General features: G+C 62.3%; 1 protein-coding gene across 1 annotated transcript; it reads right to left on the minus strand.

Annotated features, from left to right (window-relative positions):
- Positions 1 to 1275: 1275 nt before the first annotated feature.
- Positions 1276 to 17086, minus strand: FBXL16 (F-box and leucine rich repeat protein 16). Its single transcript, XM_058035284.1, has 6 exons — positions 16782 to 17086; positions 5569 to 6279; positions 4339 to 4847; positions 3967 to 4051; positions 3377 to 3440; positions 1276 to 2588 (listed from the first exon to the last, which is right to left on the minus strand). Exons 2-6 carry the CDS (start codon positions 6262 to 6264, stop codon positions 2440 to 2442), a joined length of 1503 nt encoding a protein of 500 aa, XP_057891267.1. The 5' UTR covers positions 6265 to 6279; positions 16782 to 17086; the 3' UTR covers positions 1276 to 2439.
- Positions 17087 to 24209: the final 7123 nt, after the last annotated feature.

Raw genomic sequence — 24209 nt, forward strand, 5'->3', positions numbered from 1 at the left:
TGCGCTGGGATGAAGTGGGGGGCTGGAGAGATAGGGAGGGATGTGGGGTGCGCTGGGATGAAGTGGGGGGCTGGAGGGATGGGAGGGATGTGGGATGCAATGGGAGTGGGGTGCGCTGGGATGAAGTGGAGGGCTGGAGGGATGAGAGGGATGTGGTGTGCTCTGGGAGTGGGGTGCGCTGGGATGGAATGGGGTGCTGGAGGGATAGGGAGGGATGTGGGGTGCACTGGGAATGGGGTGCGCTGGGATGAAGTGGGGTGCTGGAGGGATCGGGAGGGATGTGGGGCGCGCTAGGATGAAATGGGGTGCTGGAGGGATCGGGAGGGATGTGGGGTGCGCTGGGATGAAATGGGGTGCTGGAGGGATCGGGAGGGATGTGGGGTGCGCTGGGATGAAATGGGGGGCTGGAGGGATCGGGAGGGGTGCTGGGGACTGGGGGTGCAGGGGGACAAAGAGAGTTCCGGCAGTTCCGGAGGTGTCAGGGAGCTGTGGGATCCGGGGGTTCCGGGGGTACCCGAGGTGCACCCCAGAGGGCCTGGGAGCGCAGCAGGAAACGGGGTTCAGGGGGGTGTGGGGGGCATTGGGGGTCAGGGTGGGAAATGGGGGCGCCGAGGGGATATGGGGTGCATTGGGGGTGTAGGGGTGAGCTGGAGCATTACCGGGGTGCAGAGGGCTGTGAGGGTGCACTGGGAGGTGCACACTGCCATGGGAGTGTGCATTGGGGGGGTGCCGGGAGAAGTGGGGTTCAGGCAATTGGGGGTGCACAGAGATGTGGGTCAGGGGGATAAATGGGGGTCAGAGGTCTGTGGGAGCCTTGTGGGTCAGGCTGCAGGTGGGAAATGGGGTGCGGGGAGGATATGGGGTGCATTGGTGATGTACAGGTGCACTGGAGGGGTACAGGGGTGCACAGGGGAGTAGGGGTGCAGGGGGTCACTGCCACGGTATGGGGGCCGTGCTGGGCTGTCTGTGCAACCTTGCACCAGGGACTTGTGCGGGGTTGTGGCACCCCAAAACTGCCGCTGTCACCTGCAGGGCTGTGGCACCCCAAAACTGCCGCTGTCACCTGCGGGGGTGGGGACACCCCATGTGTGCCGCTGTCCTGGGACACTGCAGGCTTTGGGGGTGCGGGCAGCCCTCCACCCCGTGCCGGGGTGCTCCGGTCCCCGGCAGTGCCACCCTGTCCCGCAGCCCCAGGGACTCCCCAAAGCCCTTCCAGCTGGTGCCATTTTGGGGTGAAAAGGGGCGTTTCGGACAAAGCAGGGAGCGGAGGCGGCGGTTGGTGCAGCAGTTCCTTCCCGGCCGGTACAAAGGCAAAACAAACCGAAAGCGTGTCCGTGTCCGTGTCCGTGCCCATCCCGTGCCCGTGCCCGTGCCCACTCTCCTCCCATGGCTGTGGCACAGGGCGGGCACTGCCCGGGGGGCACCGAGCCCCTCCCGCGCTGGCTCCCCCAGCCCCGCTCCGGCTCGGTCCCATCTCGGCTCAGCCCGGGGGTCCCCCCGGTGCCCCGCTTGCCGCCGGCACGGGGGCGATGGCTTTTCAGCTGGAAGAGCGGTGGCAGTGGTGGCAGTGCGTCCGAGGTGCCACCTCCCGCGGTCTCTCTGCGCTGCCGGTGTCGCCGCGGTGGCTCCGCCCCGGCCCCGGTGGCCCGGGATGTCCCATCCCAGACGGATGGGTCGCTGCCCGGCGGTGGCATCACCCCCCAGCCCCGCGGGGTGCAGGAGGGTCCCCGGGCGCGGGGGATGTCGCCAGGGCAGCCCCGGGGCGGGATCCGGCGCGTGGAGGGGCTCAGTGGGGCTGTCGCTTGTCACCGTCCCCCCAGTACCCCGAAACCTGCCGTAGCACGAGACTGAAGCAAGCGAGCATGCGAGGGCGGCGGGCGGGCGGAGAGGGACATCCTATTGACCGGGGGAGAGCGCCCCAAAGGCGGGGCGGGGGGCTCGAGGGGACACGCAGCGCGGGGACGGGGGGGTGAGCTCGGTGACCCGCTCCGGGGGCGTCAGGGGACCCATCCAGCCTCCGCCGCCACCCCAAAATCCGCATCCTCCTCTGGCCATCCCCGCGAGCATCCTTGGGTGCCCTGGAGCATCCTCGGTGGCGCTGGCACCGGAGCGGGGGGAGCAGGATGCGGCCGGGGGGGGTCACACAGCGTCGCCTTCCCACTTTGGGCTTCCATGATGTCCGTTCGTCTGTCCGGAAGGGATTGGCAGGACAGCGGGAGGAGCACGGGCGGTGGCGGCGGCGTGGGGGGAATTTACATGGTACCGGGGGGGCTCCTGCCCCCATCTCCCCCCGGAGCCCCGCGTCCCTCGGGGGCGGCGATGCGGGGGATGTCCGGGCTCGGATGGAATCGGGGGCGTCTCTCGAATCCCCCCGCAGCCGGAGGGAGATGGGGTGGGCGATGTCGGCCGGGGAGGGCGCGGGGCGGGCCGGCTCGGGCGCTACTCGATCACCGTGCAGCACGGCAGGTGCTGGGAGAAGTACTTGAAGAGCTCCGGGGTGGCCCCGGGGCAGTTGGTGAGTTCCAGCTCCTCCAGCTCCTGCAGCTGCACCAGCCCCGACAGCCCCGTGGTGGTCAGCAAGGGGCAGCCTGCAAGGGGACAGGGTGCTCTGTCAGCCCAGATCAACAGTGTCCCCCCAAAATAGCATCCCCAAAAATAGCATCACAAAGGCACCAGCATCCCAGAGCACCAAAATCCCCCCAAACAGAACCAAAGGGTCAGGACCTCAAAATCCCAGCACCTCAAACCTCACCACACCCAAAAGGCAGAATCCAAAAAACCAGCGTGCTAAAAAAAAAAAAAGTACCCCAAAAAGCCTAACACTACAAAATCTCAGCATCCAAAAAATCCAGCACTCCAAAATGCACACAAAAACCAATACCTTAAAGCACCAGCACCCCAAAATACCAAGACCATCAAAATTAGCACCAAAAAAAAAAACCCAACAGAACCCAGAAAACCAGCATGCTAAAGAACAATGCTTCAAAACACCTACACACCAAGGCCAGCCTAAAATCCCAGCATCTCAAAGCACCAGTATTCCAAAGGAAAAAAAAAAAAAAACACCCAAAAAAGTGTGTCCCCTACAGCAGCTCCCCAAAAACCAACACCTCAGAAGACTTGAATGGCAAAACCATAGCTCCCAAAACACCACCACCCCAAAAAACAGGGCGCCCCAAGAGCCCAGCTGTGCATCTTTCCCCACAGGCTGGGCTGGGTGCGGGTGCCTGCTGGCCTGGGGGGAGGCTGGCTGTCCCCAGGCTGTCCCCAGGGCTCTCTCTGTCCCCAGGCTGTCCCCAGGGCTCTCTCTGTCCCCATTCCCAGTGCCCCCCAGCCCCTGGCTTCTCTGGTCCCTGGTAGGGGGTCAGGGTCTCACCAGCCAGCGAGAGCAGGCGCAGGCTGCCCATGCCCAGGAGGTGCTTCAGGCCAAAATCCTGCACCTGGAAAAGAAGACGGGATGGGGATGAGGGGGGGGACAATGGGGACCACCACAGTGCCAGGGCTCAGCATTGCCCAGCTGGGGCAGGGAGCTGGTGCCAGGGATGGGAACCTGAAGCAGGGTGCAGGATGCTGGGGCAGTGTGCTGGCTCTGGGTGCCAGGGCAGGGAACTGTGGTGGGACAGGCTGCAGGGAGGGGAGCCTGAGCAGGATGTGGGATGTTGCAGCGGGATGCTGGGGCAGGATTTGGGGTGCAGGGCCGGGGTGCTGGGTCTGGGCTGTGCGACAGGGAGCGGGGAGCCAGGGCAGGGAGCGGGTACGGGCTCTGGGGATGCAGGGTCAGGGTGCCAGGGCTGAGTCCTGCTGAGTTCACAGGAGCTCTCTGCTCCCTGGCACCAAGTCATGGGGTCTTCAGCCAGCCCTGGGAGCCCGCCCCGAGCTCATGGCCCATGCCCAGGGAGGTGCCACCATGCCCTCTCTGCCGTGCCGAGCCGAGCCGGGACGGGCACAGCCGTGTTCCACACCTACCTGGCAGCACCAGCGCAGGTAGAGGCTCCGCAGGGATGACATGGTGGACAGGTAGCTGAGGCCGGTGTCGGTGATCCGCACGCACCTGCCGGGACACGGGGTGTCAGGGCCAGCTGGTCACCCGTGGGTGTCCCCAAACCATGGCCCCCATGCTGCACCCTCTGCTACAGCGCGGCTCAGCATGGCACGGCTTGGCACGGCATGGTTTGTCATGGGGTGACACGGCACAGCGCAGCTCAACATGGCATGGCATGGCGCGCATGGCATGGCATGGCTCAGCACGGTATGGCATGACTTGGCATGGCTTGGCATAGCACAGTATGGCATGGCATGGCATGGCTTGGCACGGCACAACACAGCTCAGCCCTTTACCTGTCGAGCACCAGCTCCTCCAGCTTGTGCAGGTCGCAGGCGATGTACTCCAGGGCCATGTCGGTGATGCGGGGGCACCAGGACAGGTCGAGGCTGCGCAGCTTCCGCAGGTTCTCGGCCACCAGCTCCACGCCGTCATCCGTCACCTTGGAGCAGCCCGAGAGGCTGAGCACGCTCAGGTTGGGCAGGCTGTGCACCATGTTGACCACGCCGTGGTTGGTGATCTCCCAGCAGGAGTTGAGGCGCAGGGTGTGGGTGGTGTAGCCCTGCTTGGCGGTGAAGTAGGCGAGCGCCGTGTCCGTCACGTGGTAGGCTTGCAGGTTGAGCTCGGTCAGGTTGGGCAGGAGCTGCGAGATGGCGGCGATGGCGTCGTCGGCCACGTTGATGCAGTCGCTGACGCTCAGCGCCGTGATGCGGGCGTTGAGGCTGGACCACAGCCCGGCCTCCGTGAAGTCGTTGCAGCCCGACAGCTCCAGCCTCACCACGCCCTGCATCTGCTCCAGCATCACCTGCCGAGGGCAGGGCGTCAGGCCGTGCCAGGCGCTGCCAGGCACCCACCCGTGTGCGTCCCTGTGTCCCCACCCTGGCTCCCTCTGAGACCCCGGGGCTCTTCCCACTGCTCCCAGTCTCCTCCCTGGGACCTCCCTGGCATGGGTTCAATGTCTGCCTCAGGGCACACCAGCGTGAGTGGGGAATGGGAGGGGACAGGCAGGGACCCCTGGCTGCAGCCCCAGCACTGTGCCAGGTGCTCCTGCAGGGTGGGGATTGATGCCACTCCCAGCACAGGGGAGATGGGCCCACGGAACAGCTGGTGCCATGTTTGGCCATCTTGGTGGGGACCTTACCCAGCCCCCTGAGTTGCCCTATCTCTATCTGACCCTCAGCCCCTTGCTTGGGTGACCCCCTTGCTGGGGAGCAGCCAGCCAAGCAGGGATGCCCTGTCTCCAGAGCTTGTCACCCACTGTCACATCATCACCTCACCTGGCCCTGCTTTCCTGCAGGGATGCAGCCCCAACAGCCTCCTGCAGCCACGGGCTGCACCCATCCCACTGCCCACACCACAGGCAGGGCCTCCCTGTGCTGCCAGCACCCGTGGGGTGGCCATGCCACCTGTCTGCTCCTTCACTGTGACAGGACCACTCTGCCCATGTGTGTGTCCCCAAGGCCACCAGGACTGACCCTCCACCAGCTCACCTCAGCCACCCCGGTCACTTTAGGAGGGTCACCTACCTCCAAGCCCGCATCTGTGATGGTCGACCTCTTAAGGCTCATGGACTTGACCCCCTTCTTGGAGAGGGGGTAGTTGTCAATGAACTCACAAATGTCCAGGTCAGAGACGCCCACGAGGCAGAAGCCGTCGAAGCCGCGGACGGCGAAGCCCTGCAGGCTGACGAACTCCTTCTCTCCCCCGGGCAGGACGTTGTAGAGCTCTTTGGTGTGCAGGACGGGCGTCAAGCCCACCCAGAACTTGGGCTGGTAGAGCACCCTCCGCCACGCCTTGCACACCTGCGCCAGCACGCACTTCTCGCACGCCGAAAAGTACCAGAACAGGCGGTTGAGGATCTTCTCGTCCACGGCCAGCTGCCTCTCCGAGGGCGAGCCCGGCAGCCGCTCCGGGGACGGCTGCTCCGAGCCCTCGCTGGCGTTCAGTCCCACCAAGGAAGCGCCGGGAGGGGAGGACACGCTGGCCAGGGTGGCCAAGGAGAGCGGGGAGGCCAGGCTGGGGATGGGCAGGTCGCTGCGGTGGGCTAAGGCCGGGCTGAGGATGGCAGGCACGGAGGAAGGCTGGCACAGGCGGTTTTTCACGGCGGGGGTGCCTTTGGTGATGCTGGCGGAGCCGAGGCCGTTGGCTTGCGTGGGGATCTTCACCAGTCCATTGCGGGGCAAACATGGGGGCTTGGTGTCGCCGTTTCTCGGGTTCGACATCTTCCACGGGTGTCTCTGTAACACAGGGTGTGGGGTCAGGGGCTCTGGGTCTGTGGGGGGGGGTGGTGGCACCGGGGAGGAGGGAGGTCCTGGGGGCCCTGAGCAGGGTGGCACATGCGACCAGGTGGGCACAGCCACAGAGGGGATGTGTCTGGGACACAGAGAAGGGTCCTCCCAGGAGCTGCATGGCCCTGGTGCCCCCTGTGATGAGGGACAGATGGGGATTAGTCCCTGGGTATCCACATCACTCTCTGAGCCTAGAAGCAAGCATGACCAGTGGCAGACAGAGAAGGATCCACAGACTGGTTTGGGTTGGAAGTGACCTCAAAGCCCACCTCATTCCACATCCATGCCATGGGCAGGGACACCTTCCACCATCCCAGGGTGCTCCAGCCTGGCCTTGGGCACTGCCAGGGATCCAGGGGCAGCCACAGCTGCTCTGGGCACCCTGTGCCAGGGCCTGCCCACCCTACCAGAAAACAATTCCTTCCCAATATCCAGGCCCATATTTAGGCCCTGGCAGGGGCTCTGAGGTGTCCCTGGAGCTTCTCCTCTCCAGGGGAGCACCCCCAGCTCTCCCAGCCTGGCTCCAGAGCAGAGGGGCTCCGTCCCTCAGTGCATTTTTGTAGAGGGCAGCAGGCAAAGGAGCAGAGCTGCCTGTGCCCACTGTGCCAGCCAAGCCCTCAGCAGTGAGCCTGTGCCAGCCGTAGTGGAGCCTCAGGCAGCACCCGGCAAACTGGGCTGATAAATATTGCAGTGGCAGCAAGGCTGGCTTCCCAAGGGCCCCCCTCACCCACCATCCATTATTCAACGCATTTCCCTCTATAAATATGGAGCTGAATTATTGATGGGGGCTCAGCCCCCTCCCCCTGCCCAGCCAGGGCCTGGCACAGGGCCCTGCCCGGCTCTGCTTGCCCTGCCCGTGCCCCACGTGCCAATGTCACACCAAACCCTGCCAAAAAGCTGATCCTGGCAACCCCTGCGGGCACAAGGAGCTGAAGCATGGGAGTGCAGCTTGCAGTGCATGGAGCAGGGCACAGGGAGCTCCCCTGAAGGCCCAAGGGGTGCTTGGCACCTCCATCCATCAGTGACAGGAGCTGGGGACCTTCCTGCCTGCCAGCTCTTCCCAGACCCGAGATTAAAGCAAGGGATTATTACAGCTGCTTGATTTGGGGTGGAGAAAGTCAATCCCTGATGGAGGTACACTTAGGAAAGGGCATCCTGCTCATGGGGAAGCTCCATGGTCCCTGAGCCTGGAAGCAGGATGCAGCCCAGACCCCTGCTGCTGCCCATCCATTTCACTCTCACAGCATCCCTTGTGGGAATCCATAAAATCAGAGGGGTTTGGGGAAGCTGCAAAAGGCAGGCCTCAGAGACAGCAGAACTGTGATCAGAGCTGAGCAGCAGCCATGAGATTGGTCAGCAGAAAAATTATGTAAAAAGTAGAGAAGCAAGGACAAACAGAACAATGGTCTGTGTATTAATGCTTGTCTAGCATAACTCCCTAAGCTGCAGAAAAGTTTATCTAGTGAGATATTATGAAGTTTTAAGCTGAATAATGGAGCTGTGTGTGTTGTGTTTTAAGGTTTACAAGCAGGTATTGTATCCAAAATAAGCAAGCATTGTTTTAACTGTGCATATAGTGGTTGGATAGAACTACTGTCAATGTGCTTTTGCTTTGTGTGATTGGCCAGAAAACTTTTAAAGTGAGTTGTAACATTGAGTTCTTTTTCTGCTGCCTGGGATGTGAGCTGCTGGCATCTTCCCACTGTCATAGCCATGGAATGAGAGTGATGGTGGAAAATCAAACAGCTCAAGGCCCGTTCCCAGCAGTCCTGTCCTGTTTGTGATTTGTACACAGACCCCGGCTGGTGATATCCCCGGCCTCATCCAGCTTTCCTGGAGCACCCCGGGAGGGCACAGCCACCCAAAAAGGAGCTCAACAGCACAGTCAGGTGCCGGTGGCACACCTGGAGAACCCGAGGGATGCAGGCACACCTGGCATGCACGGCACAGGGCACCTCCCATTCCCGGCACGGCGCTGGGGGAGCCGTGGTGCCCGCCGAGGTGCCCGCAGCCAGCCCGGCTCGGTGGCACCGTCCCACGGCGCTGCAGCCCCCGGGGACGAGCCCAGCCCTGTGCAGACAGCCTGGCGCCGCTCCCGGCTCGGATGCAGCCGCTGCTGCCTCCGCTCACGCCGCCCGATGCTTGGACATGTGTTAAATTCGCTTGAAAGCAGCAGAAGGGGAGGGGAGAGAAGGGAGAAACTCGAAACCAGCGGCTCGGCTGCAATCAGGGAGGTAAACAGAACGTGCGGCCGGTGTCTCACAGAGCACCAACCCAAACAGACAATGGCCAGGTGGCACGGGAAGTGGCACTGCAGAGAGTGGCACCGAGCCCCAGAGGCGCTGGGCACGCTGGCCGGCCCCGGGTGTTGGGGAAGGTGAAACAGGAAAGCCTTATAAATATCATTGCCTGGGAAAAGATTTTGAGAATATAGAAACTATAAGTGAGATTGAAATGAAAGCAAGCTTTGAGATACCTCAGTTACTGAACAACAGGATAACAATGGCATGGCCAGCTGAAGGTAATCCCCTTTTGATGGAACAACACCCTCTGCTTGCAGGCAGGCCCAAGGGTCAGAGCAGACCCTGCCAGCTTGGCAGAAGGGGCCCAAAGAGGAGTTTATAGGGTTTAAAATGTAACACAGTATGGAAATGTAATGATTCTTATAGGCTGTGTGGAAATGCTGTAGGATTTGTATCTTGTACTAGGTTGGTTAGTGAGAATCAGAATATTCAACACAGAAGAAGATTTATTGTATTGTAATGGGAACCTGGCTGTCTTACCCTCTTACTCTCTCATCCTCTCTCCCCGTCTCCTCTTTGGGCCTGCTCTGAGCTGTGTTTGGCAGCTCCCAGCAGGGCCCTGCCCCCAGGCCCTTTGCAATAAACACCAAGTTCCACGACCTGGCTGCAGAGATCTCTCATTTCCATCTGTCCCAGCCGTGCCACCCGCCGTCACTCCAACACCGGGGACAGGGCAGGTGGTGGCACCGAGCCCCAGAGCCGCTGGGCACAGGGACAGGGCAGGTGGTGGCAGAGGAGCAGGGCAGGGCCTCGGCAGCCCGAGGGGACGGTCCCAGCAGGACACAGATGCTGAGAAGTCGCCAGACTCACAGCAGCCAGCAGGAGGTTTTGGCACCGCATCCAAAACCTGCTCAGAGCTCGGCTGGTCCTCGAGGCTGAGCTCAGGGGGCTCAGGGGGCACAGAGGGTCCAGCAGCTTTTCCTGGAAAGCTGAGCCAGGCACCTGCCCAGGGAGCTCAGGCTGCCTGAACAGAGCACAGAAATCTCGAACCTTGAGTGAGCCTGAAGTCACTTCAAAGAGAAAAATGGAGAGAGATTCGAGCCTCTGGGCATGGGAGGATCTGGGCAGCGGTGGGGGAAGCCAGGCAGGCATTTCTCTCTCGGGAGATGAGCTGGGAAGAATTTGGGTGCTCCCAGCACCCCCAGGCACTGAACTGGGCTTGGGGAAAGACCCCAGTGAGGAGAGGGTTTGGAAAGACCCCAGCGTGGAGAGGGTGGGCTGGAAGGGGAGGGGGCCAATAGCTGCTGTCTGTGACACCAAGGGCAGGGCTGGCATCTGCCCTCCTGTGCCACGGGAGAGCCCCGGCCTACAGGCAGGAGCCCCCCAGCTCCTGCAGCCCAGGGCTGAGCCCACACTGCTCTGATGCCCAAAATGACACTGCCACAGCCCCTGGGGGTCACAGAGCCCACCCTGCCCCTCCCCAGGCACTCCCAGCCCAGAGACAGGGATGGACAGACAAACCCGGAGCTGTCTGCCTTGGAGGTGTCAGCACAGACCCTCCCACATGTTCCAACAGTTCCATGAACACCTCCAAATGCCTTTTTGGCCACTCCAAAGCAACAGGAGAGAAGAGATTTGTCCCTTTCCCTTCTCCCTGTCATCTCAGTGTTTGCAGATTGCGTGACTGGGCCAAACACACCATCATCATCATCATCATCATCATCATCATCATCATCATCATTGGGATTGTTCAGCATTTGGTACAGCCATCCTTGCTCTGGGGTCCCACAGTGAGGGCCCAGATTTGCAGCCCCCCTTTGCTCTCTCACAGAGAGGTCTCCCCCAGCCATGGAGTGCCAGATCCAGCCCGGTAGGAGAAAACCTGACAAGAGCAAAGGCCAGAGCCCTCGAGCCTCCCGAATCCACTGCAGGGTGCCCATTTCTCAGGATACGTCACCGGCAGGGAGGTTTGGGGGGGGTTGTCACCCACGGGAGCGATGATGCAGTGCTGGGGGGGCGGGATTGACGCAGGGAGAGAGAAACGAGCCGGGGTCTGAGAGCCTGGCACCACAAACACTGCACTGTGAGCGTGCTGGCATGAACACAATGGTAACTGCCTGGGAAACAGAGCCTGCCCAACCTGTTGGCGAGTTTACTGTCTGCACGTGGTAGTGCAGAGGGATGAAGGCCTTGAGACACGGGCAGGGCCTTCACCCACCCTGTTAGTGCCTGGTCTGGGGGATCCCCGCTCTTGGAGCAGTTATCCTGTGCAGCAGGGATCGGGCTGGGCTCGGGACAGCCAGGCTGGAGCCAGACTGGAGCCAGCGGAGATCCCGGGTTGGGCGGCCTGGGAGGCCCCTGACAGCGGGCGGGCTCGGTCAGCACCGGGGACAGCAGCCCGGTCATTGGTCCCGGTCAGCACCGAGGACAGCAGCCCGGTCATTGGTCCTGGTCAGCACCGGGGACAGCGGCCCCGGTCCCGGTCAGCACCGAGGACAGCGGCCCCGGTCCCGGTCAGCACCGAGGACAGCGGCCCCGGTCCCGGTCAGCACCGAGGACAGCAGCCCCGGTCATCGGTCCCGGTCAGCACCGAGGACAGCAGCCTCGGTCATCGGTCCCGTTCATTCGGTCCCGGTCAGCACCGGGGACAGCGGGCTGTGCTGGTCAGCACCGAGGACAGTAGTCCCGGTCATTCGGTCCCTGGTCATTCAGTACACCGAGGACAGCGGCTCCAGTGAGCGGCCCCGGTCAGCACCACGGACAGCGGTCCGGTTCATTCGGTGCCGGTCAGCACCGGGGACAGCGGCTCCGGTCCCGGTCAGCACCACGGACAGCGGTCCCGTTCATTCGGTGCCGGTCAGCACCGGGGACAGCGGCCCCCAAGGACACCGTGCTCGTGTCTGTGTCCCGCATCCGGCCCTGGGAGGAAAGATCCGGCCCTGCCCCACCGGCTCCTTGTAAGGGAACCTCCGTCACCCCTCAGGGCCCTGCCAAGATCCAGGATTGCTGGATCCAACAGATCCTTGTCAGAGATCCCACAGTAACCCAGCAGGCAGATGGGATCCCAGGGATAATCCATGGCTGCCCCACAGACTCTCCATGGGGCCCTGCTGTCACCCAGCGGGTCCCTGCTGCCCCCTCGGAGCCTTGTATGGCCCTGCCAGGAGCCAGAGCTGCTGCCAAAGGGCTTCAGGTGGCAAAGCCGCGAGGAGCGAGCAGCCATCGCTGCTGCTCACACTCACACACACACGGGTTGTACACACACACACACACACACGGGATGTGCACACACACATACATGCATGGGATGGACACACAAACCAGGCTCACACTCACAGTCACACACCCACGGGATGCACACACACACACGGTGCGCACACACACACACGGTGCACACACACACACACACACACACACACACACACACACAGAGCCCCGGGCAGCAGGGTGCCCTGGCACAGTCTGGCTGACACTCACACTCACACACCCATGGGATGCATACACACACAAGCCCCACTCACACTCACACTGACACGGGATGCACGCACACACAATCCTGCTCACACTCACTCTCTCACACACACACTCACACACACACACACTCTCACACACACACAATCCCACTCACACTCACATTCACACTCACACAGGATGCGCGCACACACACACACACACACACAGTGCACACACACACACACACTCACACACTCACACACACACTCACACTCACACTCACACACACACACACACACACTCTCACACACACACTCACACACACACTCACACACTCACCCTCACACACACACTCACACACTCACACACATTCACTCTCACACTCACACTCACACTCACCCAACCCCTCTCACACTCAGCACAGCCGGGCCCGCCGCGTGCACGCGCTGCCGGGGTTGCATCAGCTGAATTCATTACCCGGCTATTTTTACTAATGCAGCAAACCAAGGCTCCGTTCGGGCGGAGCGCTGTGCCGAGCACGGGCCCGCGCTTTGTGCAGCCTCCGGGGGGCTGAGCTGCCCGGGGCCGGGCTGGGGCCGGAGCCGCCTGTCGGAGCACACGGCAGCGATGAACACACGAGCACACACGAGCACATCCCCTGCAGAGCTGCTGCTGATGATGATGATGCCCCCAGCCCCGATCCCGCCGGATCAGAACACTGCCCGGCCCCCAGCTCCAGTCTGGGTCTCCTCAGGGGGTTTGGATCACCCCGGCAGTGCAGAGGAGCTGCTGGAGACTCTGGAGGAGCCACTGCTTCTCCTGGAGATGCAGGAGCAGTGGAGAGATGCTCCATGCCTGGAGATGCTGTGTGTGTGTCTGTGTGTGTGTGTGCACAGGTGGATTTGGGCTCCAGCACTCACACAGGTGAGCAGGGACAGAGGCTCAGAGCACAGCTCCAGGCTCAGTGCTGCCTCTTCCTTGCTGCACAGTCCGGGAATTCACGGTAAGGAAAGGCCTTGCCTCTCCACCTGGCCCTGGAGAGCTGCTGTTTGTGTGATGGGAGCTGGGAAAATCCCTCCTGGGGCTGCCCTGAGAGCTCCAGGGGAGACCCAAGGGCTGAGAGCGGCTTTCCTGCTCCCTTGGAGGCTCCCAACGGTGCCAAGGAGCTCATCCCACCTTGCAGTGGACCAAGAGGCTCAGGAGGGGCTGGGAAATGACTGGTTTGAGTCCCAGTGCTGGGGCTGCTGCTCTCAGTGCCAGCCAGGCTGGTGAATCCATCGCTGCCTCTTGCAGCCCATGGCCAAGCAGAGGAGCTGTCACAGCAGGAACCCCCAGCACTGCAACCTCTCAGGTCCCACGGCCTGCCCAAAGGTCAGCCTCGGGATTTGCAGGGTCAGCCCCATCCCCAGGGAGCTGGGAAAAGCTGGCTGAGGTGCCAGCACCAAGCTCTGCTCAGGGCCCCATTGCTCTGGGGAGAGAGCAGCTCCTGTCTGGGGGCACTGGGGGATGCAGCTCCTGTCTGGGGGCACTGGGGGATGCAGCTCCTGTCTGGGGACACTGGGAGGTGCAGCTCCTGTCTGGGGGCACTGGGAGGTGCAGCTCCTGTCTGGGGGCACTGGGAGGTGCAGCTCCTGTCCCCAGCCCTCAGCGTGGGGGAGGCAGAGCTCCAGCCCCAAGCCTGCCCAAGCAAAACTTCTCCCCAACAGGGCCACCAAGCCCCTCCTGCAGCAGCTTTCAGCTCTCTGCTGAACCCCCTTCTCCCAGAGACAGCAAATCCTGACCTGTCCTTTCCCCAGGCAGCCCCTTGTCCCCCTGGGAGGAATCCCCCACCCAAAGGAGCACGGGAGGGACAGACTGAGGGCAGAGCTGGAGCCCTGCTCCCTTCCCCTCCAGCCTCCTCTGGACATCTTCGCTCTCACACCATGGAAAGGCCAAGCTTCTCCCTGCTCCCCACTGAGGCAAGGAGGGAGCAGCTCCTCGTGTGCTGGATCCTCCCCAGCCCGGCCTCCTCTCACTACAGCCCCATCCAGATCCCAGTGACAGCTCCCAGCGTGTGCCAGCCCTTCCCTGTGCCCAGCAAGGGCTGAAATGCACAATCCCCTGAGGAGCCAGGAGCTGTCCCCGAGCACAGGATGTGGATGAGCTCCTCAGGTCCTGCTGGGGTTTGTGCCTGCCCAAACCCTTCACCCCCCCAGGCACGGTGACAGCCACACGAGCACTGATGGCACTGATGGCACTGATGGCACTGGTGGCACTGATGGCCCTTTTTCCCTGGCCTTGGGGTCAGGCAGGGGCCCTTGGCACGAGGCTGGTGGGACACCAGGGCAGGCAGTGTCCAGCCAGGGCACTCCTTGGTGGGCTCTGGGTGCTGAATGCCAGCCCGGGCTCCAAAAGCCATCAGGCACCATCCTGCTCCTGCTCCTGGCCTCCTGCTTGCCCCGTCCAAGAGCTGGGCATGGATCAGCCCTCCAGCAGGGAGGAGCGGGTCCTGCTGAGCTGTGCCCTCCCCAAACCCTGCCCTGCCCATCCCCAGCTCCTCCCGTGGGCCCAGAGCCCCCGGCACACGTGGCAGTGCCCGTGGCAGGTGGGCAGGGGTTGGGAGGGGGTGCTGCCAAGGAGCTCTGCTGCCTGCACACCCAGCGCTGCTCCCTCCCACAGCTCAGCTCCCACTCGCCTCCCAGATCCCCTCTGGGGGTGCAGCTCCTGCTCAGGCACTGCTGGCAGCTGCAGGAGATGGGAGATGGGGACACAGCTCCAGGCAGGAGCAGGTGGCTTTGCCATGGAGCTGCTGAGCCAGGCACAGCTTCAACCTGCAGAGCAGAGGGGCAGCAGCCAACCTCCAACCTCCAACGTCCAACCTCCAACCTGCAACCTTCAACCTCCAACCTCCAAACTCCAACCCCCAACCTCCAACCTCCAACCTCCAACCTGCAACCTTCCAGCCTCCAAACTCCAACCTCCAACCTCCAACCTCCAAACTCCAACCCCCAACCCCCAACCTCCAACCTCCAACCTCCAACCTTCCAGCCTCCAAACTCCAACCTCCAACCTCCAACCTCCAAACTCCAACCTCCAACCTCCAACCTCCAACCCCCAATCTCCAAGTGCTCCCACTCCTGCTGTCCTTCTGTTTGGCCATGTCTCCACATGATGGTCACCACGGCTGTGACCCCACTGAGGGGACAAGGGAACCCTTTCCCCACTCTCACCTTGCCCTGGCCCCAGTGAGGGTCACCCCTCCCCCAGGAGCAGATTTGGGGTGGCAGGAGGGTCCCAGTGCCAGGGGTGCCCATCCTGCTGCTCCCCTGTGCCCTGGAGCTGCTGGCACGGGAGGGGAGCAGGCAAAGGGATCGATGTGGGGGAAGCCAGCTCGGGGAAAAATAGATATCTAGCTCATTAAAAATGGATGCTTGAGCGAGTCCTCCCCACTCCAAAGCCACCTCCCTCCCTCTTCCTGGTAGCCAGAGTGAAATCAGCACCAGCTTCAGAGCAGGGGAGCTGCCAGCACGGCATGGGGCTGTGTGCCCGCTGCTCCAGCCTGCTGAGCACCCCGGGGTGCTGTGAGACCCCAGGCTCTGGGCACAGGGTGGGCATGGAGAGGCTCTGCCACCATGCTCTGGCCTTCCCTGCCAGGCACTGCCACGTCCCAGGGGCACCAGCAGATGCCAGAGGGGCACCACCTCAGCCCAGTGCCCCATGGCACCCCTGGAACCACACATGGCCAAGACCTTGGAGGTGTCCTGCTGCTTGCTGCCAGAACCCCGTGCCTCAGTTTCCCCAGCTGTGCTCAGCCCCAGCCATTCCATGGCATCGAGTCTGCCTGATCCCCAGCCCCACACGCTGATCCCTGTGCCCCTCCTCATCCTCCCCACCAAAACAAACTCCTGTTCCCATCCTGGGCTGATGGGACATCCACGGATCCATGCTGGGGTCTGCAGGACCCCGCTCAGCCCCATCCCAGCCAGAGCCTTTCCATTCCTCCATCCCCCTGGGCTCTGGGCATGGGGGGGCTGCCCCTGTCCCCCATCCCTTGGCTGGGGTCACCCTGCATCCCCAGAAAGCCACAGCGAGCTTTTGGGGTGTTTGAGTGTTCGAGCGCAGCCTCGGGGATGCCAATGGTGCCACCAGGGAGGACAAGAGGAATTTTAGAGGCTGGAAGGGGGCAAACATCACCCCCACACTGGGACATCCATGTCCCTACAGCGATTGCCCTTCCACCCCCATCCCAGGATTTTAGAGGAATTTTAGAGGCTGGAAGGGGGCAAACATCAACCCCACACTGGGACATCCACGTCCCTACAGCGATTGCCCTTCCAGCCCCATCCCAGAGCAGCCCTGCCTCCCTCGGGGTGCCCCGATCCCCCTTTCCCTGCCTTCCCCACGCGCTGCTGCCCGGCCATGCTGGGGAGGGGGGGGACGGACACACAGCACATCCCATCCCCTCGCCCCCCACATCCCCCTCCCCACAGCGAGGGGGCGGAGGGGGCAGCAGCGCCGGCCGGGGGAGGCTCACAGCGACCTCCATCCTCTGCCGAGCCATGGGCGGCGGGGGAGCACCGGACCGGGAGCCCCGGGGCCGGGCCGGCTCCGCTCCGTTATATAACGCGGCTCCATGATGCGGGATGCGGCTGGGGCGGCCGCGCTGCCGCTGCCGGTATCGGTACCGACACAACGGGCACCGGCACCGACCCCGGCATCGCCATCGAGCCCGGCACCGGCTTTGTGTGGGAAAGGCTTTTCCCGAGCGGCTCTTACCTCCAGCCCTGTCTCCCGAAGCTCATGCCATGCCTTGCGCCCGTCTTCTTTCGGTTGCAGCAAAAAAAAAAAAAAAAATCCCAGCGGGAAGAAAACGGCGAATAATCCCCCCAAAAATCCCCCGTTGGCGAAGGGGCCGGATCCCGCCCGGCCCCCGCCCCGACCCCGCCAAACAACAGGAAAAATAAGCGGGGAGTGGAGGGGGGGAATGGGGCCGGATCCGGATCCGGGGGGATGGAGAAGGGGGGCCCTGCTGCCAGCCAGCCCCGGGAGCGGGGAGCACACGCACACGCGCGTTCGCACACACGCACACGCGTGTCACCGGCCGAGCCCGTTAAAGGGACACCGACAGCGGCGGCGGGGACCGAGCGGCACCGGGAGAGGCGAGGTGAGGGTGCGGGACGGGGAATGGGGCTGGGCTGGCAGCTGGGAGTGCAGAGAGAGAGGGTGGTGGGTGGGGGAATGCAGGGGTGGAAGGATGGGGGATGGAGGGAGGGATGGATGGATGGATGGGGGGATGGAGAGGTGGAAGGATGGAAGGAAGGATGGAAAAATGGAGGGAGGGATGGAGGGATGAGGATGGAGGGGTTGGAGAGGATGGAGGAAGGAAGAAATGGAGGGGAGAATGGTGATGGAGGGGTGGAGGAGGAAATGGAAGCAGGGATTGAGGGAGGGATGGAGGGATGGGGTGGCTGGAGAAATGGAGGGAGGGAGGGTTGGGAGGCTGAACGCAGGGATGGGTGCAAGGCTGGATGGACAGACGGATGCTTGCTCTGGCTCTCTCCCCAGCAGGGCATGGCAGGCTGGAGATCCTGGTGCACATCCTGCTGCAGACCCTGCTCACCCCGGCAGCACCTCGGGCTCTGTGACAGCCCCGGGGGCCAGCAGTGACACCGGACCCTGTGCCAGCACCCCCAGGGGCAGCGGGCACCCATGCCAGGCTGCTGTGCCCGTGCCCTGGGGGAATCACCCATGCCAGGCTGCTGTGCCCATATCCTGGGGGGAATCACCCATGCCAGGCTGCTGTGCCCATCCTGGGGGAATCACCCATGCCAGGCTGCTGTGCCTGCATCCTGGCAGAAATCACCCATGCCAGGCTGCTGTGCCCATCCTGGGGGAATCACCCATGCCAGGCTGCTGTGCCCAAATCCTGGGGGAATCACCCATGCCAGGCTGCTGTGCCCGTGTCCTGGCAGGAATCATCCATGCCAGGCTGCTGTGCCCAAATCCTGGCAGGAATCACCCATGCCAGGCTGCTGTGCCCATATCCTGGTAGGAATCACCCATGCCAGGCTGCTGTGCCCCTGCCCTGGCAGGAATCACCCATGCCAGGCTGCTGTGCCCAAATCCTGGCAGGAATCACCCATGCCAGGCTGTTGTGCCCATATCCTGGGGGGAATCACCTGCCCAAGCCACCCCTGGCACTGAGACCTGCTGGGGGTGTCCCACTGCTGTCCCCCGTGTGCCAGCTCCCCAGGCTGGAGGGAGCAGCTCAGCTGGCACAGTTAGCCCTGTGCCCTGTGCCTTGCCCTGGCACAGCCCGGCCCTGGGGAGGCACAGGGAGCTGCTTCCATTATTGATGAGGCAGGTTGGGTTTCACCCTGCAGCTGGGAGGGGGCTTGGGGGAGGAGACTGTGCTCACACTCACACTCACACTCACACTCACACCCTCAGCACACTCTGCAGGGGACAGTGCCTGCAGGGATGTGTGGATCCATGGCCTCGTGCTGGTGCCCCGTGTTTCCCCATGCCCTGAGGAGCTGCAGGTGCTTCCCCCCCACAGCTCCTCACCCCCCAGCAGTGCCCTGCTGAACCCCGTGCTCCCCGGGGAGCTGTTCCAGGGGAATTGGGACCTGCAGCAGCCTGGGAGCAAGGCTGTGGTGCAGCCCTTGGGGACACCCTGCACCCAGAGCAGGCCAAGTGGGAGGTTAGTGAGAATCAGAATATTCAACACAGAAGAAGATTTATTGTATTGTAATGGGAACCTGGCTCTCTTACCCTCTTCTCTCTCACCCTCTCATCCTCTCTGCCCCTCTCTTCTCTCAGCCTGGGAGCCACTGGGGCCCTCATGGTCCCCGATGTCCCCTCCTCCTGGCACATTGTCACTAACCCCTGCCACCTCCAGGAGACAAGTTGTTGTGGCCCCATGTCTTCGGCACATTTTCATGCCAAGAAAGCTGAAAACTCCTTCAACGGGAGTTGTCCCTGGGCAAGAGGAGACTCCAGGTGTGTGTGTGTCCCTGGGGAAGTGGGCACAGCTGGGGTGCCACCAGAGCAGGGGTACCCACACCTGGGTGCCTGATGTGAGTGTGGCTCACCCCAACTCTCCCTGCACACACAGGCTGTAGGAGTGTCAGGGGGGAGGATGGTGGGGACAGAGACAGAGATCTCTGCAGCCAGGTCAGGAACTTGGGGTTTATTGCAAAGGGCCTGGGGGCAGGGCCCTGCTGGGAGCTGCCAAACACAGCTCAGAGCAGGCTGAGAGAAGAGAGGGGCAGAGAGGATGAGAGGGTGAGAGAGCAAGAGGGTAAGAGAGCGAGGTTCCTGTTACAATACAATAAATCTTCTTCTGTGTTGAATATTCTAATTCTCACTAACCAATCTAGTACAAGATACAAATCCTACAGCATTTCCATACAGCCTATAAGAATCATTACATCACCATACTGTGTTACATTTTAAACCCTATAAACTGCTCTTTGGGCCCCTTCTGCCAAGCTGGCAGGGTCTGCTCTGACCCTTGGGCCTGCCTGCAAGCAGAGGGTGTTGTTTCATCAAAAGGGGATTACCTTCAGCTGGCCACATCATTGTTTTCCAGTTGTTCAGTAACTGAGGGATCTCAAAGCTTGCTTTCATTTCAATCCCACTTATAGTTTCTATATTCTCAAAATCTTTTGTCAGGCATATTCATATGGCTATAATCATATTCATAAGGCTTTCCTGTTTCATCTTCCCCAACAACAGGTCACCATCACAATCCTCCTGATCCCCCTGCTCCCTGTCCCCAGTGGTGGTGCCAGTGTCCCCACGCTGTCACCAGAGCTGGGTGACAATGGCTGCCGCAGCCCCTGCAGCCCCCCGGGATGCCGGATCTCGGCCCCAGCGTGTCCCAGGGCTCCGGGGGGCCGGGCCGGGCCGTGCCGGGGCCGGGAGCGGCGGGGCCGGGCTGGACCGCAGTGCGCCGGGGCCGTCGCCGCAGCAACCGCCGTCGCCTAGCGCCGCTGTCTCCCGGTAACCCGTCGCCTAGCAATGGGGGATTTTTCACAGCTCGGGATGAAGAGTTGAAAGTTATTTTTAGCCCGGGTTGCGAATCAATAGGCAGCGCCATTCGCTGCCCGCAGGATGCACACATGGGAAGGGGGGAGCAGGGGGGTCTGTCCGGGCTGGGGTCACCCCCGGCTCAGCCCCATCTGTGCCGACCCCACGGGGCCCAGAGCTCTCCCTGCTGAGGGTCTGATTCCCCCTCGGGCTCCCCCATCCGGGCCGTGTGTGGGTGAGGGTGGGTGAGGACGTGGTGGCTTTCAGGCTCCTGTGGGGACCCTCACAGAGATGGGGTGGCCGCATTGCTGCAGGGACCATTGGACCCTCTTCTCGCTCTGGGCACCCTGATGTTATTGTGGGGACTCTCAACCAGCCATGAGGTCTCTCCTTCAGCTTCTGGGAGCCTCATCCTTCCACGGGAACCTTCTCCCACTAGTGTGGACCCCACCTTGCCATAGAACCCTCACCTTACTGTGGTGACCCCCATCTTGTCATGGGACCCCACTTTGCCATGGGACCCCCACTTGGCCACGGGGCCCTCACCTTACTGTGGTGACCCCACCTTCCATGAGACCCCCACCTTGCCATGGTGACCTCCACCTTGTCATGGTGACCCCATCTTGCCATGGGACCCCCACCTGGCCACGGTGATCCCCACCTTGCCATGGTGACCCCACCTGGTTGTGGGATCCACTCCTTTCCACGTGGACCCCTACTCTGACATGTGGAGCCCATCTTTGCTTTGGGGATCCCCACCTTGCTGTGGTGGGGTTCCTTTGCCCTGCCCTGAGGACCCTCACCCCTCCTGAGAGCCCCCCCGAGCTCCCCAAGCCCTCTCAGGGCGCATTCCCACTCTCGGGGACACCATCCTGGGGGTGTGGGTGAGAGGGGACACAGAGAGGGGACAGAGCCGGCTGGCTGCTGAGCAGAGGAGCTCGGATTGTCCCTGCACATCCCCAGGGACGGGCTGGGAGCTGAGCTGAGGCTCCTGAGCTATTTTCTCAAGCCAAGGTGGGTGCCTCCCACAGGCACAGCTCCTTCGGGTGCTGGGAGAGCTCCCCACGCAGTCCGGGGGGATGGGGAGCTCCATGGGGACAGCCTGGGGACCCCAGAACCTGAGCAGCCCTCCAAGCTGTCCCAAATGTCCCTTCTGCCTTTCCAGGAAGGTTTTTTTGGGCACAGCCTAGCCTGGAGCATCCCTGCCCATGCCATCCCCACAGTGGCACAGTGTGGAGTGCCCAGAGCCACCCACAAGGACATTTTGGGGGCAGCGTGGAGGTCCCAGGGACCTGCCAGAAACTCCAGGAGTGGCAGGGGGAGCTGCCCAGGAAAGAAAAACTTTGGGGTGACCCATCAGGGATAGACAGGATCATCACAATCCAAGGGAAGCTCCTGCAGGAGTGCTCTGTGAGCAGCAGATGGGTCAGGGACAGAGCAATCCTGGTGAGTCACAGCGGATCCAAAGGGGACAGGGAATGCTCAGGGAGCTGCAGGAATCTGTCCTGAGGGGAAAGGCTGAGAGAGCTGGGGACATCCAGCCTGCAGGAAACCTTCTGGCACCCTGGTGGTACCTAAGGGACCTTGGGAGGCTGGCAGAGAGAGCTCTGGCCAGGAACTGCAGAGGGAGAAGAAGGTGTAGGAGTGTTGGGGGCAGGATGATTGGGATGGAGACAGAGATCTTTGCACCAGGTCAGGAACTTGGGGTTTATTGCAAAGGGCCTGGGGGCAGGGCCCTGCTGGGAGCTGCCAAACACAGCTCAGAGCAGGCTGAGAGAAGAGAGGGGGAGAGGGTGAGAGGGTGAGAGAGAAGAGGGTAAGAGAGTGAGGTTCCCATTACAATACAATAAATCTTCTTCTCTGCTGAACATTCTGATTCTCACTAACCAATCTAGTACAAGATACAAATCCTATAGCATTTCCATACAGCCTGTAAGAATCATTACATCACCATACTGTGTTACATTTTAAAAACTCCTCTTTGGGCCCCTTCTGCCAAGCTGGCAGGGTCTGCTCTGACCCTTGGGCCTGTCTGCAAGCAGAGGGTGTTGTTCCATCAAAAGGGGATTACCTTCAGCTGGCCACACCATTGTTTTCCAGTTGTTCAGTAACTGAGGTATCTCAAAGCTTGCTTTCATTTCAATCTCGTTTATAGTTTCTATATTCTCAAAATCTTTTGCCAGGCAATCACATTTATAAGGCTTTCCTGTTTCATCTTCCCCAACAAAGGGGAAGCAGTTTTCAGCTGGAGGAGGATGCGTTCAGATGGGATAAAAGGAGGAATGGCGCTGCGGGGGCGGCGCTGAGGAGCTGGAGGAGCTGTGGGTGCCCCGTGGGCTGGGGTGAGATGTCCGTGCCCGGGGCGGGGCTGGCATCGGGCGCTCCTCGGGGGTCCTGGGGGATGAGCTGAAGTTCTGTTCCCCAGTCCCAGCCGAGCCCCCAGCGGGTCCCCGAGCCCGGGGTGGCGCTCCCGGCCGCCGTGCCCGCGGTCACCAGAGGGCACTGCGAGCCCGAGCATCCCCGAGCGGCCCCGGGGCAGAGCGGACGCGCAGCGGGGCCCGGCGGCCTCGGGGAGCTCGGACCCTCCCTCCTCCCCAGTGCCACGGGCACAACCAGCTGGGGACAGGGAGGGATGGCCAGGGGACACGGGGGACACCAGACCAGGCTGCTCGGGGTGTGCCCGGCGGTGCCAGCCCAGCGCCACGGGCTCCCCGCAGCTCTGAGACCATTGCGGGCTCCGCGGGATCCGTGCCCGCTCCGGCTGTGTCTGCTCCGAGGGGCTCCGCGACCCCCTGATGGCCGTGCCCGACCCCGGGGTGCCCCGTGCCCATCTCCACAGAGCTGCTGGAGCAGCTGGCGCCGGGGTTTCCCCAGTGACACCAGTTAAGGTGGGTCGGGGGCTGTGGAGGGGGCCAGGGGCGCAGCCTCACCCTGGGGCGCTGGCACTAGGGCAGACATTGCCATGTGGCACCGTGTGCCACCTCCCTGCATCGCGGGGTGTCCCGAGGGAACATCCCGCGGGGTGCTGAGCACCGCATTGGGTGCAGTGTCGGTGGGGAGAGGTCACCAGTGCCTGGTGTCACCCATCCCCTGGTGCCACCTCGCCCCTGGCACCTGGCCAAGGCCATGGTGGGCTCCCTGCCTGCCCAGCTCCGAGCCCAGCCGGTGCCACTCCCTCACCGTGTCACCGGCTCGGCTCTGGGGCCGTGTCCCCGCCGTGCCGGGGTCTCTGTGGTCCCCTGGGGCCCAGCCAGCCCCGGCAAACCCCCGATGGCAGCTGGTGGGCTCAGCACGGGCCGCCCACCGACCCCCAGCCCAGCCCCCCGACACCCCGACATCCCGACCCGCTCCACCTTAACCCACTGCCCCTCCGGCCCCTCATTTGCCACGGATTCCAGCAGCATGACTTCTTTCAGCATCATTTCATGGCCGGAGGGCTGTGAATCCTCCTCTCCCCGCCTGCCTCCCCCTCCCCTTCCCCCCTTCCCCTCTTTCTTCCCACCATCCCAATTTACAATCCCTCATTTCCATTCCGCTCCACCCTCTGGCCGGGGACTTTGTTCCCGGCCTGTATCATCCCATCCCAATTGTTCCGTGTTTATTTCAAACATTTTGGCGGGCTGTCACTGGATGGAAACTTAATTAATGGTGTGGTCTGTAGTGGTGGCACAATAGCGGCGGGAAGGGAGGGGGTGGAAAGCAATCCCCAGGTTTGGAGGGGGGGAAATTCGGGGTTCGGATGTGCTCGACCCCCGTGTCGGGCCCGCTGCCACGTGCCTGGGCTCCCCCGTTCAGAAAATGTCTCCGTGGGGACGCTGCTGGTGATGGGGGCAGGTTATAAGGAGGTTGAGGGGGGCTGTAAATTTTGGGGTACACAGTTCTAGGGGTGTAAAGCAGGGGGGTCCAGTGTGGGATGTGCCTGTAGCCTGGGATGTGTATGGGGTGGGGTGTGCATAATTTGGGGTGTATGGAGCCCGGGGTGCAGGGGCCCCCAGTGTGTGTAACTCAGATCTGGGGGGTGTGGGACTCTTGGGGTGCACAGTTCTGGGGTGGGGGTAAACCAGGGGGGCTGTAGTGTGGGGTGTGCATAGCCTGGGTTGCCTGTAGCCTGGAGTGTGTATGGGCTGGGTTGTGCAAGGGCTGGGGTGTGCACAATTTGGGGTGTATGGA

Source organism: Melospiza georgiana, chromosome 16, assembly GCF_028018845.1.
Source record: "Melospiza georgiana isolate bMelGeo1 chromosome 16, bMelGeo1.pri, whole genome shotgun sequence".
Lineage (NCBI taxonomy): Eukaryota > Metazoa > Chordata > Aves > Passeriformes > Passerellidae > Melospiza > Melospiza georgiana.